Genomic DNA, 21,859 nt, shown 5'->3' with positions numbered 1-21,859 from the left:
ACACAAGAATAAAGACGTCTAGTCCACTGGCGCAAATCACAAGTCACATCTTTGTTTTTTGAAATAAATAAAAAAAAGTTTTAAGTATTGAAGACCCAGGGTCACGTAGCTGGACGACCTTCTACGCGTCATGGTCAAAAGAGCTGCTGTTGAGCACGAGACGAGAGCAAAAAGGTCAACAATCACTGACGAGGTCAAGGTCAGTGGGCGGAGCAGTCAATCAGTTCACTCAGGGGAAACACGGATCACTGGTGCAGGGATCCCTCTGACATGTCCAACACTGGTGCAGGGATCCCTCTGACATGTCCAACACTGGTGCAGGGATCCCTCTGACATGTCCAACACTGGTGCAGGGATCCCTCTGACATGTCCAACACTGGTGCAGGGATCCCTCTGAGATGTCCAACACTGGTGCAGGGATCCCTCTGAGATGTCCAACACTGGTGCAGGGATCCCTCTGACATGTCCAACACTGGTGCAGGGATCCCTCTGACATGTCCAACACTGGTGCAGGGATCCCTCTGACATGTCCAACACTGGTGCAGGGATCCCTCTGAGATGTCCAACACTGGTGCAGGGATCCCTCTGGATCCCTCTGACATGTCCAACACTGGTGCAGGGATCCCTCTGACAAGTCCAACACTGGTGCAGGGATCCCTCTGACATGTCCAACACTGGTGCAGGGATCCCTCTGAGATGTCCAACACTGGATGCAGGGCTCATAGTTCCGTGGACATGACGGAAACTGTTTTCAATCAAGTCAGCAGATACTCCAAACCAGTTTTGTTGTTGTTGTTGTTGCCAAGTCGGACATGGCAGTCAATGTTTATGAACCAGAAACATCCCATTATCAACTTTTTGTAGATTTTCTAGCATCACTGAAAATGATTTCTCAAGCCAGAATGTATGCAGCTTATCTCCCATTCTGACAGCATTTCTCCTGGCACTGTGACTTCTCATTCTGACAGCATTTCTCCTGGCACTGTGACTTCTCATTCTGACAGCATTTCTCCTGGCACTGTGACTTCTCATTCCAGGGAATTACCTCTTCATGTCTATTCCTTAACCATGCCACTGAATAAAAAAAAAAAAAATTAACTGAAGTTGTTGCCGTGACAGTGCATGCTCATCTATATCATCTATATCTAACTCATAAGGTAAGATATGCCAAAGCCACCCAAATCTAACTCATGTTCAGAGGTATCACTTCAAAAATAAAACAAAAAAACTGTACTGGATATATTTAAATTCCGTAAAATCTTGCCATGGTTTCTCTTGCTGTTTGGATTTTTGGCCATTTCAAATCGAACCTACCTGAAAAGACAAAATTGTCCAAAGCATCCAGGCACTGTATCCTACAGGTTCCCAAAACAATTCTCCTCACAGCTGGGACAGGTGTCTTAAGTAAAGCGTTTTTGAGTTTTCAAATTTTACCAAAGTATCCAGACACTTTACCGTATCCTGAAGATTTTCCAAAAAAACGAAAGTTTTCCTTGAGCAAAGGACATGCCCTAAGCGTGTGTGGGTTTTGAGACGCAGTGAGGTCAGAGGTCATGACCTGGGCAGCAGGCGACCTTGGAACTGGGGGTCAGCGATCTCTGGGAACAGGCTCTCCAACAGCATGTCGATGCTGCTGTACAGAAAGTGTCTGTGGAAAGCAAGCACACCGGACTGTTAGGTTGAAGCACGATAACAAGATCTTCCCTGTGTGCGTGTGTGTGTGTGTGTGTGTGTGTGTGTGTGTGTGTGGCTGTCTGTCTGTCTGTCTGTCTGTTGGTCTGTATCTGTGTTTGTGTGTTTGCCTCTGTGTGTGTGTATGTGTGTGTGTATATATATGTGTGTGTTTATGTGTGTGTCCGTTTGTTTGTATCTGTGCATGTATGTGCGTGTGCATGCATGTGTGTATGTGTGTGTGTGTGTGGAGAATGTGTGCTTCAGAATGTACGTTTCCTTAGGGTATGTGTGTGTGACAGTATTCTTTGCATGTATGTTTTATTGTGTGCTGTTTGGTGATAACTGACTGACAACTGACTCGACAGACAGCCAAGTTGTCTGCTTGACTTTGAAGCATCACCACACACACACACACACACACACACACACACACACACACAAACACACACACACAAAGGCAAACACAAAGACAAACACACACACACAAACACACATACACACACAAACACAAACACACACAAACACACACACACACACTCACTTGTTCAGCTGAGTGTACTGCAGTGACTCCAATATGACGTCCACACCCGACTCCAAGCTGTCAGCACCGAGAGCCATGGTCAGGGAGCCTGCACACACACAACACATGCCAACACCTGTCAACTGTTTGGAGGAACAGCCAGGAAATTTGGTAGGAACACTGGGACTCCAAGCCGCATCAGGCCGAGACACAGCTTAGTCTGCAGGGGCCATGCACACAGCACCTCAGTTAACTGTATCAGTCAAACGTATATTTTATCTACAAGGCATACATACACTTGGGCCGACCTACAACACAGTGCAGCTGCTACGATTAAGCTGATTGGTCCGCTCAATGCTGTTTCAATGTTGACACGCACGAGATCAGCTGAGCATCATCATCAGGTGAGACCAAGGTTAGAAGTGACTGCCGCGTCCTGGTGATGGACAGGTCTGGAGCATCATCATCAGGTGAGACCAAGGTTAACAGTGACTGCCGCGTCCTGGTGATGGACAGGTCTGGAGCATCATCATCAGGTGAGACCAAGGTTAGCAGTGACTGCCGCGTCCTGGTGATGGACAGGTCTGGAGCATCATCATCAGGTGAGACCAAGGTTAGCAGTGACTGCCGCGTCCTGGTGATGGACAGGTGTGGAGCATCATCATCAGGTGAGACCAAGGTTAGAAGTGACTGCCGCGTCCTGGTGATGGACAGGTCTGGAGCATCATCATCAGGTGAGACCAAGGTTAGAAGTGACTGCCGCGTCCTGGTGATGGACAGGTGTGGAGCATCATCATCAGGTGAGACCAAGGTTAGCAGTGACTGCCGCGTCCTGGTGATGGACAGGTCTGGAGCATCATCATCAGGTGAGACCAAGGTTAGAAGTGACTGCCGCGTCCTGGTGATGGACAGGTCTGGAGCATCATCATCAGGTGAGACCAAGGTTAGAAGTGACTGCCGCGTCCTGGTGATGGACAGGTCTGGAGCATCATCATCAGGTGAGACCAAGGTTAGAAGTGACTGCCGCGTCCTGGTGATGGACAGGTCTGGAGCATCATCATCAGGTGAGACCAAGGTTAGAAGTGACTGCCGCGTCCTGGTGATGGACAGGTCTGGAGCATCATCATCAGGTGAGACCAAGGTTAGAAGTGACTGCCGCGTCCTGGTGATGGACAGGTCTGGAGCATCATCATCAGGTGAGACCAAGGTTAGAAGTGACTGCCGCGTCCTGGTGATGGACAGGTGTGGAGCATCATCATCAGGTGAGACCAAGGTTAGAAGTGACTGCCGCGTCCTGGTGATGGACAGGTCTGGAGCATCATCATCAGGTGAGACCAAGGTTAGAAGTGACTGCCGCGTCCTGGTGATGGACAGGTCTGGAGCATCATCATCAGGTGAGACCAAGGTTAGAAGTGACTGCCGCGTCCTGGTGATGGACAGGTGTGGAGCATCATCATCAGGTGAGACCAAGGTTAGAAGTAACTGCCCCGTCCTGGTGATGGACAGGTCTGGAGCATCATCATCAGGTGAGACCAAGGTTAGAAGTGACTGCCGCGTCCTGGTGATGGACAGGTGTGGAGCATCATCATCAGGTGAGACCAAGGTTAGAAGTGACTGCCGCGTCCTGGTGATGGACAGGTCTGGAGCATCATCATCAGGTGAGACCAAGGTTAGAAGTGACTGCCGCATCCTGGTGATGGACAGGTGTGGAGCATGGGGGTAATGTTACAACTGGAAAGCATGCCACCATGTTATGTGGTCAAAAATGTGGCGAAACATTGGAACAACCTGCGATTGAGCGTAACGAAATATGGTGAAATTGTAACAGCTGGCATCTTTGCACACACACACACACACAAACACACACACACACACACACACATATGTACACATGCACATACACGCTTGCACATGCATACACACACATTAACATACACATACTGCAAGGAACAGTCCGTACAACTAGAGCAGAATATTGGCAGGTATAAAACTCTCTCCCTCACACACATGCAACACACACGCTACACAGACACACACACACACATGCACGCCCACACACACAATACACACACACACAAAACACACTACACATAAAAAACAACAACACTGCACACACATAACAAACACACCTCACAAAATACAAACAAAAACACATTATACGTACACTACACACACACACACACACCACACCAAACACACATGCCACACGACACACACACAAAAAACACTACCCACACACACTACACACACATCATATACTCACACAACATTACAGACAAAAAAAGCACTACCCACACAAACTACACACCACACCATACCACACTCACACACTGACACACAACATTACACACCAAGAAAAATCACAACCCACACAAACAACACACTACACACACCACACTCACAAACTGACACACCACCCCACACACAAAAAAAACAACACTACACACACAACACACTACACACACTACACACAACACAACACACCCACACCACATGACACACTACACACATCACCACACTCACCCACTGACACACCACATGACACACACACACACACACACACACACACACAACCACAACACACTACATACACACATACAACACAAACAACACACACCACCACCACAACAACTTCCCAAAACAGAGACAACCAAACACATGCCCCGCCCCCACCCCACCCATCACCCCCCCTCCCCCCGACCCCTCCCCCCTCCCCCCCGACCCCTCCCCCCACCCCCCCGTCCAGCTGACCAGGAAAGAAGTCCAGCAAGAAGCGTTTGGCCAAAGCGCGGGTGGCCGCCCTCTCCTCGGGCGTCTTGTCCCCCTGGCGGGCGGAGAACAGCTTCCCGCTGGGCCACAGGGTCTCCCGCAGCAGGCGGATGTAGTACAGGCAGCGCTCCTCTGACGTCAGGCCAGACACCGTCTCCCTCACCCACCTGGCCACCACCCGCCAGGGCAGGGTTCAAAGGTGAAAGGTTAAAAGGTTAGCGGAGTGATGGCCTTGAGATAACGCGCCCGCCCGCCCAGGAAGCGAGAGAATATGAGCGCTCTGGTTCAAATCACGGCACAACCGCCGGTATTTTCTCCCCCGCCACTAGACCTTGAGTGGTGGTCTGGACGCTAGTCATTCGGATGAGACGATAAACCGAGGTCCCATGTGCAGCATGCACTTAGCGCACATAAAAGAACCCACGGCAACAAAAGACTGTCCCTGGCAAAATTCTGTAGAAAAATCAACTTCAATAGGAAAAACAAATTAAAAAACTGCATGCAGGAAAAGATACCAAAACAAATGGGTGGCGCTGTCAGTGTAGCGACGCGCTCTCCCTGAATTTCACACAGAGAAATCTGCTGTGACAAAAAAAAAAAAAGAGTAATACAAAAAAGGTGACCCCATGTCCAGGGCGCGATACACAGAAAGGCTGGTGAGGAGGAGGAGGAGAAGGAGGAGGAGGAGGAGGAGGAGGATATGAGTACTTACATAGCAGACCAAGCTCTAAGCACTTTACAAACACGGGAGTCATTTGCACAACAGGCTGCCTACCTGGGTAGAGGCGACTGACAGCAGCTGCCATCTGGGCGCTTGTCAATCGTTTCCTGTGTCATTCAGTCAGGTTTCACTTACACACACACACACACACACACACACTCATACACACACACACACACACACACACACACACACTCATACAGACACGTGACATTTGACATGATGTCCTGTCATTTTTATGTGGACACAGCACCTCCAACTTCTGACATTTTTGACATTGCTGCTCCAAGTCCAGCCATCTGCACAGGGCCCACATCAGGACGGCCCAGCCAAAGAAAAACTTCAAACACAAAAGTCTATCACATTTTGAAGAAGAAATTGATTTTCTGTTGTTGTTGTTGTTCAAATAAGTTGCACGACAGCACAGCTCATGACATATCATCTTCACCATTAATCTACTTCTGCAATAAGACAATGATAAGCTGAGGACATCGCCCCTTCCGCTTAATCTATCAGTACAGATTGTTGATCACAGAATGCAGATTACAAGATAACTACTTGATTGTCATAGCGAAACAGTTTCTGAGTTCCATATTCCTGATCACCTGTCCAAAGTTGTTGCTCACCTGTACAAAGTCTTTGCTCACCTGACTGGAAATCCTGCTCACCTGTCCAAAGTCTTTGCTCACCTGTCTGGAAATCCTGCTCACCTGTCCAAAGTCTTTACTCACCTGTCTGGAAATCCTGCTCACCTGTACAAAGTCTTTACTCACCTGTCTGGAAATCCTGCTCACCTGTACAAAGTCTTTACTCACCTGTCTGGAAATCCTGCTCACCTGTCTGGAAATCCTGCTCACCTGTCTGGAAATCCTGCTCACCTGTCTGGAAATCCTGCTCACCTGTCCAAAGTCTTTACTCACCTGTCTGGAAATCCTGCTCACCTGTCCAAAGTCTTTGCTCACCTGTCTGGAAATCCTGCTCACCTGCACAAAGTCTTTGCTCACCTGTCTGGAAATCCTGCTCACCTGTCCAAAGTCTTTGCTCACCTGTCTGGAAATCCTGCTCACCTGTCCAAAGTCTTTACTCACCTGACTGGAAATCCTGCTCACCTGTCCAAAGTCTTTACTCACCTGTCTGGAAATCCTGCTCACCTGTCCAAAGTCTTTGCTCACCTGTCTGGAAATCCTGCTCACCTGTCCAAAGTCTTTACTCACCTGTCTGGAAATCCTGCTCACCTGCACAAAGTCTTTGCTCACCTGACTGGAAATCCTGCCTAACTGTCCAAAGTTGTTGCTCACCTGTCCAAAGTCTTTGCTCACCTGTCTGGAAATCCTGCTCACCTGCACAAAGTCTTTGCTCACCTGTCTGGAAATCCTGCTCACCTGTACAAAGTCTTTGCTCACCTGACTGGAAATCCTGCCTAACTGTCCAAAGTTGTTGCTAACCTGTCTAAAAATCCTGCTAACCTGTCTAAAAGTCCTGCTCAACTGTCCAAAGTTGGTGCTCACCTGTCTAAAGTTGGTGCTCACCTGTCTAAAGTTGGTGCTCACCTGTCTAAAGTTCGAAATCATCTGTCTGAAAATCTTGCTCACCTGTCTAAAGTTGTTGCTCACCTGTCTAAAGTTCAGAATCATCTGTCTGAAAATCTTGCTCACCTGTCTAAAGTTGTTGCTCACCTGTCTAAAGTTCGGAATCATCTGTCTGAAAATCTTGCTCACCTGTCTGAAGTTCTGAATCATCTGTCTGAAAACCTTGCTCACCTGTCCAAAACCCTTGCTCACCTGTCCAAATCTGTCACTTACCTATCTAAAAAAAATCTTCAACACCTGTCCATTTAAATTTGTTGCTCACCTGTCTGAAAGTCACCTGTCCAAAGTCTTTGCTCACCTGTCCAGCGTGCGTCCCAGCAGGTTGCGGAGAGCGACCAAGGTGCGCTGGTGACACAGCCAGTGTTGCTGACCGCCCAGCAGCTGCACCACAAAGTCCAGCACCGCGTCACACAGCACCAGCTGTCCAGACACTCCGACACCATCCTGCCCCCCTGGTCACCCACAACACACTGATTCACTGATGGACATGGATAGTGCAATGCTAATACAGCATTTAACACATTGATTCACTGATGGATATGGATAGTGCAATGCTAATACAGCATTTAACACATTGATTCACTGATGGACATGGATAGTGCAATGCTAATACAGCATTTAACACATTGATTCACTGATGGATATGGATAGTGTGATGCTAATACAGCATTTAACACACTGATTCACTGATGGATATGGATAGTGTGATGCTAATACAGCATTTAACACACTGATTCACTGATGGACATGGATAGTGTGATGCTAATACAGCATTTAACACATTGATTCACTGATGGACATGAATAGTGCAATGCTAATACAGCATTTAACACATTGATTCACTGATGGACATGGATAGTGCAATGCTAATACAGCATTTAACACACTGATTCACTGATGGATATAGATAGTGCGATGCTAATACAGCATTTAACACACTGATTCACTGATGGATATGGATAGTGCGATGCTAATACAGCATTTAACACACGGATTCACTGATGGCTATGGATAGTGCGATGCTAATACAGCATCTTCTTCGGTCTTAAACCAAGCTCTAAGCGCTTGACAAACGCGGAGTCCTTTGCACAACTGGCTGTCCACGTGCACAGAGCCAACTAAGAGCTGTCTCTAGCTGCTCTTCACTCAATGTCTGGGTCAGTCAGTTAGGCTTCAGTCACGCACACACACACACAGTGACGCGCAAGCACACATGCATGCGCAGACACAAATGCACACACACGCAGTGACACACACACACAGTGACACACACACACAGTGACACACACACACAGTGACACACACACACAGTGACACACACACAGTGACACACACACACAGTGACACACACACGCAGTGACACACACACACAGTGACACACACACAGTGACACACACACAGTGACACACACACACAGTGACACACACACGCAGTGACACACACACAGTGACACACACACACAGTGACACACACACAGTGACACACACACACAGTGACACACACACACAGTGACACACACACAGTGACACACACACAGTGACACACACACACAGTGACACACACACACAGTGACACACACACACACACAGTGACACACACACACAGTGACACACACACACACACAGTGACACACACACAGTGACACACACACAGTGACACACACACAGTGACACACACACAGTGACACACACACAGTGACACACACACACAGTGACACACACACAGTGACACACACACACAGTGACACACACACAGTGACACACACACACAGTGACACACACACACAGTGACACACACACACAAATCCATATATAACATTTTCAATGCTTGCAATCAATGGAGTTGTTTTGCTTTGTCACATACAAGCCTGTTGTGGGTTGTGATCATGTTGACATGGAAAAACAAAACAAAAACAAAACCCACACCCACACACACACACCTCAAACCCAACACACACCCACACACACACACCTCAAACCCAACACACACCCACACACACACACCTCAAACCCAACACACACCCACACACACACACACCTCAAACCCAACACACACCCACACACACACACCTCAAACCCAACACACACCTACACACACACACACACACACACACACTTCAAACCCAACACACACACACACACACACACACACACACACACACACACACAACACACACACACCTCAAACCCAACACACACCTACACACACACAAACCAAAAACCCAACACACACCTACACACACACAAACCAAAAACCCAACACACACCTACACACACACAAACCAAAAACCCAACACACACCTACACACACACAAACCAAAAACCCAACACACACCTACACACACACACACCTCAAACCCAACACACACCTACACACACACACACACACACACACACACACACACACACACACACCTCAAACCCAACACACACCTACACACACACACCTCAAACCCAACACACACCTACACACACACACACACACACACACACACACACACTCACTCACCCCGCCCACCCAAACACAAACACACAGCCTCACTCCTTCCAACACACACACACAGACCCCACCCCCCACCCAACACACACAGACCACCCCCTCCCCACCCCCACCCCTCCCCAACTCCCCCCCCCTGGCCCCACCACACCTTCACTCCCCAACCCACACCCCACAACCCCCCTGACTCTCCACACACATACCCCCTTCCACAGCGCCGTCCGGGTGCTCAGCCCCGTCGCCCTCCACCCGGGGGACCTGCAGGAGGACGATGTGGTCGTACAGCGCTGAGCCCATGTCCTTGAGGAGCTGGGAGGTGGGGGAGGCCGGGGTCAGCTCTGGGTGGCCCAGGGTCTGCACGTCCCGCACGTAGCTCTCCGACACGTCGCGCAGCAGGTTGTACAACGACTGGACAGGACAGACACAGGTAATTCATTTAGTGTACGCCGTACACCACTTCACTTCACTTCATCATTTAACAGAAACGTCTCACAGCAGGTTGTACGACTGAACAGGACAGACACAGGTAATTCATTTAGTGTACGCCGTACACCACTTCGCTTCCATCATCATTTAACAAAAACAACTCACAGCAGGTTGTACAACGACTGAACAGGACAGACACATACAGGTAATTGATTAAACGTATGCTGTTCCGACACAGGTAATTCATTTAGTGTACGCCGTACACCACTTCGCTTCACTTCATCATTTAACAGAAACGTCTCACAGCAGGTTGTATGACTGAACAGGACAGACACAGGTAATTCATTTAGTGTACGCCGTACACCACTTCGCTTCACTTCATCATTTAACAGAAACGTCTCACAGCAGGTTGTACGACTGAACAGGACAGACACTGGTAATTCATTTAGTGTACGCCGTACACCACTTCGCTTCCATCATCATTTAACAAAAACAACTCACAGCAGGTTGTACAACGACTGAACAGGACAGACACATACAGGTAATTGATTAAGCGTATGCTGTTCCCTCCACAGAGGAGTGCAGGCTGTACAACGACTGAACAGGTAAGACATGCACACAGTTAGGGATGGTTCATCAAGCGTTGGCCAAAGCCCCTTCAGAAAGCTGCACACACTTCTTCATTCAACAAAAACATAACTACAACATACATCAGCAATGAACAAACTTTGAGACTACACAGGACAGATACGGATCAAGATACAGATGCAGAATACTTCACCACCTCAAGAAAAGAAATTCACATGTGGTGTATGCTACACAAACAGTGCAAGAGAATCACAGTCAGTCAATGTGGATACATACAAGACATAAAATGCTTAAATGCTAAGTTGATGAGAACCTCACACACGATAACAACACAAACAATGTATTCAAGAACAGGCCATTGCTCATCAAGAAGGGGAGCAAACGCATCAAAAACATCAAGTATCACGCCGTCACGTCATCAGGAAACAAACTTACTTCAGTGCTTTAAGTCATCACAGTTGATCAGTCTCAACACTTCAAACAGACAGATTGACAGAACTGCAAATGGTCCGTTCATGCCTAGATGCCATGCTGTGTGTATGTATTTTTTCCTCCTTTTTTTTCCTCTTGCATTTCCTGGACTAATGTACACATTTTCCGTATGAGAGTAGGATGATAGAAAACAGGCAAATAAGTGCTTTTTCCTGCTTCATCCTTGTCAATGTCAAAACCTTCAGTCTGAAGCATTTCAATCACTTCAGCAGCAGTAAAAAGCCGCTGTCATGATCTTGTTTGGTCCAAAAATTTCCACTTGTATCGCCTGCGACACCATTTTCGATACGTATGCAGATTAGCTTGTCATGTGGGGTACGAAGGTCAACAGCTGGCCAACGAGTGTATTGTCACGGAAACCTCATGAAGAAACTTTCCATTCGACCCTTGACACGTTCGCAATGCCCGGCGTAGCTGCAATTTTCATGCTACCCCTTGAGAAAAACGTGGACAAATTTTCAATTGTCAAAACCACTATAGCGTTCCATCATCCGGAACGCTACCTTACGTCAGGAAGGCTATAGCGTTCCATCATCCGGAACGCTACCTTACGTCAGGAACGCTATAGCGTTCCATCATCCGGAACGCTACCTTACGTCAGGAACGCTACAGCGTTCCATCATCCGGAACGCTACCTTACATCCTCCACAGTGAGTTATATGTCAGGAAGTCAGTCACCAATCTGTCTTGGGACTTCTTCCTCTTGGGTGACATCACTTTAATTCAGCAAAACCAATGACACCACTTCAAAGAACACACAGAAAGTAGAAACGGCACTTAGAAAAACTCTGATCTCATTTCACCAAACTTCAGCACTCAAGGGGTTAAAACTCATTAACGGCTGTGCAATAAAACATAAGTAAGAAAGGACTGACACAAGTACCTGAGCACTTATGACTTGGCCTCAAGGACATAAACCAACAGGTGGTTAAACTCCACTCTGACTCTACTCAAGTACACAAATGATTCGCAAGATATAATGGATGTAGTTGTGGTTAAACCCTACCTAAGGACACAAACGATTCACACCATATCATGGATGTAGTCAAGGGTTAAACTAACCCTAGCCAAGGACACAAACGATTCACACCATATCATGGATGTAGTCAAGGGTTAAACTAACCCTAGCCAAGGACACAAACGATTCACACCATATCATGGATGTAGTCAAGGGTTAAACTAACCCTACCCAATAACACAAACAATTCGCACCATGTCATGGATGTAGTCAAGGGTTAAACTAACCCTACCCAAGGACACAAACGATTCACACCATATCATGGATGTAGTCAAGGGTTAAACTAACCCTACCCAAGGACACAAACGATTCGCACCATATCATGGATGTAGTAAGGGTTAAACTAACCCTAGCCAAGGACACAAACGATTCACACCATATCATGGATGTAGTCAAGGGTTAAACTAACCCTAGCCAAGGACACAAACGATTCACACCATATCATGGATGTAGTCAAGGGTTAAACTAACCCTAGCCAAGGACACAAACGATTCACACCATATCATGGATGTAGTAAGGGTTAAACTAACCCTACCCAATAACACAAACGATTCACACCATATCATGGATGAAGTCAAGGGTTAAACTAACCCTACCCAATAACACAAACGATTCACACCATATCATGGATGAAGTCAAGGGTTAAACTAACCCTACCCAATAACACAAACGATTCACACCATATCATGGATGTAGTAAGGGTTAAACTAACCCTACCCAAGGACACAAACGATTCACAACAGATCATGGATGTAGTCAAGGTTCAACTAACCCTAGCCAAGGACACAAACGATTCACACCATATCATGGATGTAGTCAAGGGTTAAACTAACCCTATCCAAGGACACAAACGATTCACACCATATCATGGATGAAGTCAAGGGTTAAACTAACCCTACCCAATAACACAAACGATTCACACCATATCATGGATGAAGTCAAGGGTTAAACTAACCCTACCCAATAACACAAACGATTCACACCATATCATGGATGTAGTCAAGGGTTAAACTAACCCTAGCCAAGGACACAAACGATTCACACCATATCATGGATGTAGTCAAGGGTTAAACTAACCCTACCCAAAGACACAAACGATTCACACCATATCATGGATGTAGTCAAGGGTTAAACTAACCCTATCCAAGGACACAAACGATTCACACCATATCATGGATGTAGTAAGGGTTAAACTAACCCTAGCCAAGGACACAAACGATTCACAACAGATCATGGATGTAGTAAGGGTTAAACTAACCCTAGCCAAGGACACAAACGATTCACACCATATCATGGATGTAGTAAGGGTTAAACTAACCCTAGCCAAGGACACAAAAAATTCACACCATATCATGGATATAGTCATGGGTAAACTAACCCTACCTAAGGACACAAACGATTCACACCATATCATGGATGTAGTCAAGGGTTAAACTAACCCTACCTAAGGACACAAACGATTCACACCATATCATGGATGTAGTCAAGGGTTAAACTAACCCTACCCAAGGACACAAACGATTCACACCATATCATGGATGTAGTCAAGGGTTAAACTAACCCTACCCAAGGACACAAACGATTCACACCATATCATGGATGTAGTAAGGGTTAAACTAACCCTAGCCAAGGACACAAACAATTCACACCATGTCATGGATGTAGTAAGGGTTAAACTAACCCTACCTAAGGACACAAACAATTCACACCATATCATGGATGTAGTCAAGGGTTAAACTAACCCTAGCCAAGGACACAAACGATTCACACCATATCATGGATGTAGTCAAGGGTTAAACTAACCCTACCCAAGGACACAAACGATTCACACCATATCATGGATGTAGTCAAGGGTTAAACTAACCCTAGCCAAGGACACAAACGATTCACACCATATCATGGATGTAGTCAAGGGTTAAACTAACCCTACCGAAGGACACAAACGATTCGCACCATATCATGGATGTAGTCAAGGGTTAAACTAACCCTACCCAAGGACACAAACAATTCACACCATGTCATGGATGTAGTAAGGGTTAAACTAACCCTACCCAAGGACACAAACGATTCACACCATATCATGGATGTAGTCAAGGGTTAAACTAACCCTACCCAAAGACACAAACGATTCACACCATATCATGGATGTAGTCAAGGGTTAAACTAACCCTACCCAAGGACACAAACGATTCACACCATATCATGGATGTAGTCAAGGGTTAAACTAACCCTACCCAAGGACACAAACGATTCACACCATATCATGGATGTAGTCAAGGGTTAAACTAACCCTACCCAATAACACAAACAATTCACACCATGTCATGGATGTAGTCAAGGGTTAAACTAACCCTAGCCAAGGACACAAACAATTCGCACCATGTCATGGATGTAGTAAGGGTTAAACTAACCCTACCCAAGGACACAAACGATTCACACCATATCATGGATGTAGTCAAGGGTTAAACTAACCCTAGCCAAGGACACAAACAATTCGCACCATGTCATGGATGTAGTCATGGGAGAAGTCGGTGACGACCTGGATGTTGTCAGCGTCAGTTTCTGTGCTGTCTTTGCGATCCACCAGGGGGTCACGACCCCGAATGCCGGAGATGACGCCCTGGGGCAGGTTGGGAAGGCTCTTCAACTTGTCAAACACACCCGACACTGTCCGCGCTAGCATCTGATCAACCAAGGGGAAAAAAACACCAGAAAATCTGTTTGTTAGAAATAAAACGGTTAAAATTAACTCACTTCATATGCACACCACAAAGATACACATTTACAAACATATACACTTGAAGACACACTCTCTCACAACATATGAATACACACACTTACGAATATACACTCACCAAAACACACACGCACACTTACAAATTTATGCACACACATATACACACACACACACACACACACACACACACACACACATTCACACACATATATACGCTTACAAGTACAGACACACACATGCATACACTTACAAGTACACACACATGTACACACATATGTACACACACACACACTTACAAATACACACACACACACACACACACACACACACACACACGTACACACACACACACACAAACACAGACACAGACACACTCACACATAGAAAAACTACCATACATAGTAATGACAGCAACAATAATAATAGGTAGGTCCGGCCGCAATGTAATGCTGTGTAGCTATGGCTGACGGATCCTATTTTTATCAGTTTTCACTGCGCCCTAGCAAGCACAATACTGCATACATCGAGCTGAAAAATATATCAGAAAATAAATCCACCTTTGTTCGTTCCTCTAAGTGTTTCTTTTTTGTGTGTAAGGCAATGTGAGTGAAACTGATCACCCGAAGTGGAGTTACCTTCGCTCTTCAAAACGCATCACGGGAAAGAAGTTTGACGACGTCTGCTTCTGGTCTAAGCGGGTTGGTGACAAAAATAGGTTACGGACATCGCTCCTTACAACCAGTTGACTTAAGAGGCCTATCAAATAAAAGACTATGTTCTCTACTTTTACATGGTTTACCTGATTTATAAAAAAATAAAAAAATGTGGCTCAAAATGTACCTATTTTTCTTGACGCTCTACTGCACTTCCAGACAAATCAAATCTCCCAGTCAAACCCACCACTGAAAAGTTCAATCTTTCCTTTTTGAAATGCTTTATAAACTGACCTGAGAGCTGTAAGGAGCAGCATCTGTTGTGTATGGCAGTGTGAGTGGCTGGGGGAGGGGGGAGGCAGGGGGGGGAGGCGGGGTTGGGGGAGGACTGTTTTTCATGTTTGTTCTTTTTTCCCTACCTTCCAAACCTTCCAACGGTGAAGAATGCTTTATGATTGCACTGATCAGGATAGTGAAACGGATCACCATCAAGCTCTGATCAGCTGGTCCTTGGACCTCAGCTGACACTTTCACCAAGTTTCAGACACATCTCTCCATGACTCTGTGTAACCTCCATGAAATGCAGACATTCAAAAATATATAAAAAAAAAAATTTAATGAAGTGACAAACACTTTATAAGAAAATATTTAGGTTGTTTTTCACATTTTGGCGTTTTTCCACTATTCTCTTCTTTTTTTTGTGGTCCTTGTCATTTTGTTTTGTTTTTCTTGTGTGGTGTGTGTGTGTGTGTGTGTGTATGTGTGTCTCTGTGTTACTGTAATCGACCTACATCTGAACTTATGAAAAAGTCTTTGTATGAACAGACCGAAGGAATGTTTAAAAAAAAAAAAAAAAGCCATTTAAAAAGAAAAGTGACAGTACTTCCAACGGGGAAGTGACAGCGGTACCTTGTCGATGCGAGGCACGTTGATCTCGCTGGGTTTCTTCACAAAGGCAATGTGCGAGTCTCCTTCATAGGCCAGGAACTCACGCATCTCCGGACCATTGCACACCGCCTCTACCTCGATCAGAGACTGCAACACACAGCAACACGTTGCACATTGTCTCTACTTGGAGATCAGAGACTGCAACACACAGCAACACGTTGCACATTGTCTCTACTTGGAGATCAGAGACTGCAACACACAGCAACACGTTTCACATTGTCTCTACTTGGAGATCAGAGACTGCAACACACAGCAACACATTGAACAGCTTCCACTTTGATCAGAGACTGCAACACACAGCAACACATTGAACAGCTTCCACTTTGATCAGAGACTGCAACACACAGCAACACATTGAACAGCTTCCACTTTGATCAGAGACTGCAACACACAGCAACACATTGAACAGCTTCCACTTTGATCAGAGACTGCAACACACAGCAACACATTGAACAGCTTCCACTTTGATCAGAGACTGCAACACACAGCAACACATTGAACAGCTTCCACTTTGATCAGAGATTGCAACACACAGCGACACACTGAACAGCTTCCACTTTGATCAGAGATTGCAACACACAGCAACACATTGAACAGCTTCCACTTTGATCAGAGACTGCAACACACAGCAACACATTGAACAGCTTCCACTTTGATCAGAGACTGCAACACACAGCGACACATTGAACAGCTTCCACTTTGATCAGAGATTGCAACACACAGCAACACATTGAACAGCTTCCACTTTGATCAGAGACTGCAACACACAGCAACACATTGAACAGCTTCCACTTTGATCAGAGACTGCAACACACAGTGACACACTGAACAGCTTCCACTTTGATCAGAGACTGCAACACACAGCAACACAATGAACCACTTTCGCCTCCATCAGAGACTGCAACATACAGCAACAAATAGCACACCACCGCTACATCGATCAGAGACTGCAACACACAGCAACACATTGCACATCATCTACACTTTGATCAGAGACTGCAACACACAGTGACACATTGCACATTATCTACACTTTGATCAGAGACTGCAACACACAGTGATACAATGCACATCATCTACACATCGATCAGAGACTGCAACACACAGTGACACATTGCACATCATCTACACTTCGATCAGAAACTGCAACACACAGCGACACATTGAACAGCTTCCACTTTGATCAGAGACTGCAACACACAGCAACACATTGAACAGCTTCCACTTTGATCAGAGACTGCAACACACAGCGACACATTGAACAGCTTCCACTTTGATCAGAGACTGCAACACACAGCGACACATTGAACAGCTTCCACTTTGATCAGAGACTGCAACACACAGTGACACACTGCACATCATCTACACTTTGATCAGAGACTGCAACACACAGCAACACATTGCACATTATCTACACTTCGATCAGAGACTGCAACACACAACAACACACAGCAACACATTGCATATCATGTACACTTCGATCAGAGACTGCAACACACAGTGACACACTGAACACAAGGAAGCCACTGATTCAACAAGAAATACAAGTGATAATGAACAGACTTTGTTAACAAGGAAGTCACTGATTCAACAAGAGAAACATCCAATAATGAACAGACTTTGTTAACAGGGAAGTCACTGATTCAACAAGAGGAACATCCAATAACGAACAGACTTTGTTAACAGGGAAGTCACTGATTCAACAAGAGAAACATCCAATAATGAACAGACTTTGTTAACAGGGAAGTCACTGATTCAACAAGAGGAACATCCAATAACGAACAGACTTTGTTAACAGGTAAGTCACTGATTCAACAAGAGAAACATCCAATAATGAACAGACTTTGTTAACAAGGAAGTCACTGATTCAACAAGAGGAACATCCAATAACGAACAGACTTTGTTAACAGGTAAGTCACTGATTCAACAAGAGAAACATCCAATAATGAACAGACTTTGTTAACAGGGAAGTCACTGATTCAACAAGAGGAACATCCAATAATGAACGGACTTTGTTAACAGGGAAGTCACTGATTCAACAAGAGGAACATCCAATAATGAACAGACTTTGTTAACAGGGAAGTCACTGATTCAACAAGAGGAACATCCAATAATGAACAGACTTTGTTAACAGGGAAGTCACTGATTCAACAAGAGGAACATCCAATAATGAACAGACTTTGTTAACAGGTAAGTCGGTAAATAAACAACAGAAACAACTGATAATAAAAGGACTCCCTTAACAGGAAAGTCGTTAATTCAACAAAAGAAACAACTGATAATGAACAGACTTCGTTAACAGGGAAGTCATTAATTCAACAAGAGAAACACCCAATAATGAACGGACTTTGTTAACAAAGAAGTCGTTAATTCAACAAGAGGAACATCCGACAATGAACAGACTTCGTCAAAAAGGGAAGTCGTTAATTCAACAAGAGAAACACCCAACAATGAACAGACTTCGTCAAAAGGGAAGTCGTTAATTCAACAAGACAAACACCCGACAATGAACAGACTTCGTCAAAAGGGAAGTCTTTAATTCAACAAGAGGAACACCCGACAATGAACAGACTTCATCAAAAGGGAAGTCGTTAATTCAACAAGAGGAACAACTGACAATGAACACACTTCATCAAAGGGGAAGTCTTTAATTCAACAAGAGAAACACCCGACAATGAACAGACTTCGTCAAAAAGGGAAGTCTTTAATTCAACAAGGGGAACAACTGACAATGAACACACTTCATCAAAGGGGAAGTCTTTAATTCAACAAGAGAAACACCCGACAATGAACAGACTTCATCAAAAGGGAAGTCTTTAATTCAACAAGAGAAACACCCGACAATGAACACACTTCATCAAAAGGGAAGTCGTTAATTCAACAAGAGAAACACCCGACAATGAACAGACTTCGTCAAAAAGGGAAGTCGTTAATTCAACAAGAGAAACAACTGATAACAGACTGACAAGAAAATCATCAATTTATCCAGAAAAACAAGTGATAATGAAAGTGATAAAAATAAAATTTTTTAAGAGTTCAAAAACATCAACCCTTCCCAGGCTGCTGACGGCTGACCTTCAAGAACAGCTCCAGAGCTTTCTGCCGGCTGGCCACGCTCTCCTTGTCCATGTTCTTGAAGGGCAAGGTTAGCCAACGCTTGGGCCCCTTCACATCTGAAACACCACCCATCAGAGGACTGGGAATGGCAACGCTGTTCTCATGGCCTGCATGCTAGTATCAATGGGCCATGTAAGTCTGTCCGCACAGAGCTAACGTTGAACAGAAACAACTAGTGTATATCGATCCAACACTGAACACAACTGGTGTCTGCACAGAACTAACACTGAACACAACTGGTGTCTGCACAGAACTAACACTGAACACAACTGGTGTCTGCACACAGCTAACACTGAACACAACTGGTGTCTGCACAGAACTAACACTGAACACAACTGGTGTCTGCACACAGTTAACACTGAACACAACTGGTGTCTGCACAGAACTAACACTGAACACAACTGGTGTCTGCACAGCTAACACTGAACACAACTGGTGTCTGCACAGAACTAACACTGAACACAACTGGTGTCTGCACAGCTAACACTGACACAGAACTAACACTGAACACAACTGGTGTCTGCACAGCTAACACTGACACAGAACTAACACTGAACACAACTGGTGTCTGCACAGCTAACACTGAACACAACTGGTGTCTGCACAGAACTAACACTGAACACAACTGGTGTCTGCACACAGCTAACACTGAACACAACTGGTGTCTGCACACAGCTAACACTGAACACAACTAGTGTCTGCACACAGCTAACACTGAACACAACTGGTGTCTGCACACAGCTAACACTGAACACAACTGGTGTCTGCACACAGCTAACACTGAACACAACTGGTGTCTGCACAGAACTAACACTGAACACAACTGGTGTCTGCACAGAACTAACACTGAACACAACTGGTGTCTGCACAGCTAACACTGAACACAACTAGTGTCTGCACAGAACTAACACTGAACACAACTAGTGTCTGCACAGAACTAACACTGAACACAACTAGTGTCTGCACACAGCTAACACTGAACACAACTAGTGTCTGCACAGAACTAACACTGAACACAACTGGTGTCTGCACAGAACTAACACTGAACACAACTGGTGTCTGCACAGCTAACACTGAACACAACTGGTGTCTGCACAGAACTAACACTGAACACAACTGGTGTCTGCACACAGCTAACACTGAACACAACTGGTGTCTGCACACAGCTAACACTGAACACACTTGGTGTCTGCACAGCTAACACTGAACACAACTGGTGTCTGCACAGCTAACACTGAACACAACTGGTGTCTGCACAGCTAACACTGAACACAACTGGTGTCTGCACAGAACTAACACTGAACAAAACTGGTGTCTGCACAGAACTAACACTGAACACAACTGGTGTCTGCACACAGCTAACACTGAACACAACTGGTGTCTGCACAGAACTAACACTGAACACAACTGGTGTCTGCACAGAACTAACACTGAACACAACTGGTGTCTGCACACAGCTAACACTGAACACAACTGGTGTCTGCACAGCTAACACTGAACACAACTAGTGTCTGCACACAGCTAACACTGAACACAGAACTAACACTGAACACAACTGGTGTCTGCACACAGTTAACACTGAACACAACTGGTGTCTGCATACAGTTAACACTGAACACAACTGGTGTCTGCACAGAACTAACACTGAACACAACTAGTGTCTGCACAGCTAACACTGACACAGAACTAACACTGAACACAACTGGTGTCTGCACAGCTAACACTGAACACAACTGGTGTCTGCACAGAACTAACACTGAACACAACTGGTGTCTGCACAGAACTAACACTGAACACAACTGGTGTCTGCACAGAACTAACACTGAACACAACTGGTGTTTGCACACAGCTAACACTGAACACAACTGGTGTCTGCACACAGTTAACACTGAACACAACTGGTGTCTGCATACAGCTAACACTGAACACAACTGGTGTCTGCACAGCTAACACTGAACACAACTGGTGTCTGCACACAGCTAACACTGAACACAACTGGTGTCTGCACAGAACTAACACTGAACACAACTGGTGTCTGCACAGATAACACTGAACACAACTGGTGTCTGCACACAGCTAACACTGAACACAACTGGTGTCTGCACACAGCT

General features: G+C 45.5%; 1 protein-coding gene across 1 annotated transcript in view; it reads right to left on the bottom strand.

Moving 5' to 3' along the window:
* Positions 1 to 593: 593 nt before the first annotated feature.
* LOC143291305 (uncharacterized) overlaps positions 594 to 21,859 on the bottom strand; it is a 36,524-nt gene continuing 15,258 nt past the window's right edge. The window contains exons 4-11 of the mRNA XM_076601157.1: positions 19,707 to 19,804; positions 16,593 to 16,718; positions 14,794 to 14,976; positions 9,973 to 10,177; positions 7,572 to 7,725; positions 4,946 to 5,130; positions 2,216 to 2,303; positions 594 to 1,648 (exon numbers count right to left, since the gene is read on the bottom strand). Coding sequence (XP_076457272.1) covers positions 1,552 to 1,648; positions 2,216 to 2,303; positions 4,946 to 5,130; positions 7,572 to 7,725; positions 9,973 to 10,177; positions 14,794 to 14,976; positions 16,593 to 16,718; positions 19,707 to 19,804 — 1,136 coding nt within the window. The 3' untranslated portion in view covers positions 594 to 1,551. The remainder of the gene's footprint in view (positions 1,649 to 2,215; positions 2,304 to 4,945; positions 5,131 to 7,571; positions 7,726 to 9,972; positions 10,178 to 14,793; positions 14,977 to 16,592; positions 16,719 to 19,706; positions 19,805 to 21,859) is intronic.

The sequence above is a fragment of the Babylonia areolata genome, chromosome 16 (assembly GCF_041734735.1).
Source record: "Babylonia areolata isolate BAREFJ2019XMU chromosome 16, ASM4173473v1, whole genome shotgun sequence".
NCBI lineage: Eukaryota > Metazoa > Mollusca > Gastropoda > Neogastropoda > Buccinidae > Babylonia > Babylonia areolata.
The sequence above is the reverse complement of the archived record's forward strand: the minus strand, read 5'-3'. Positions and strand labels throughout refer to the sequence as shown.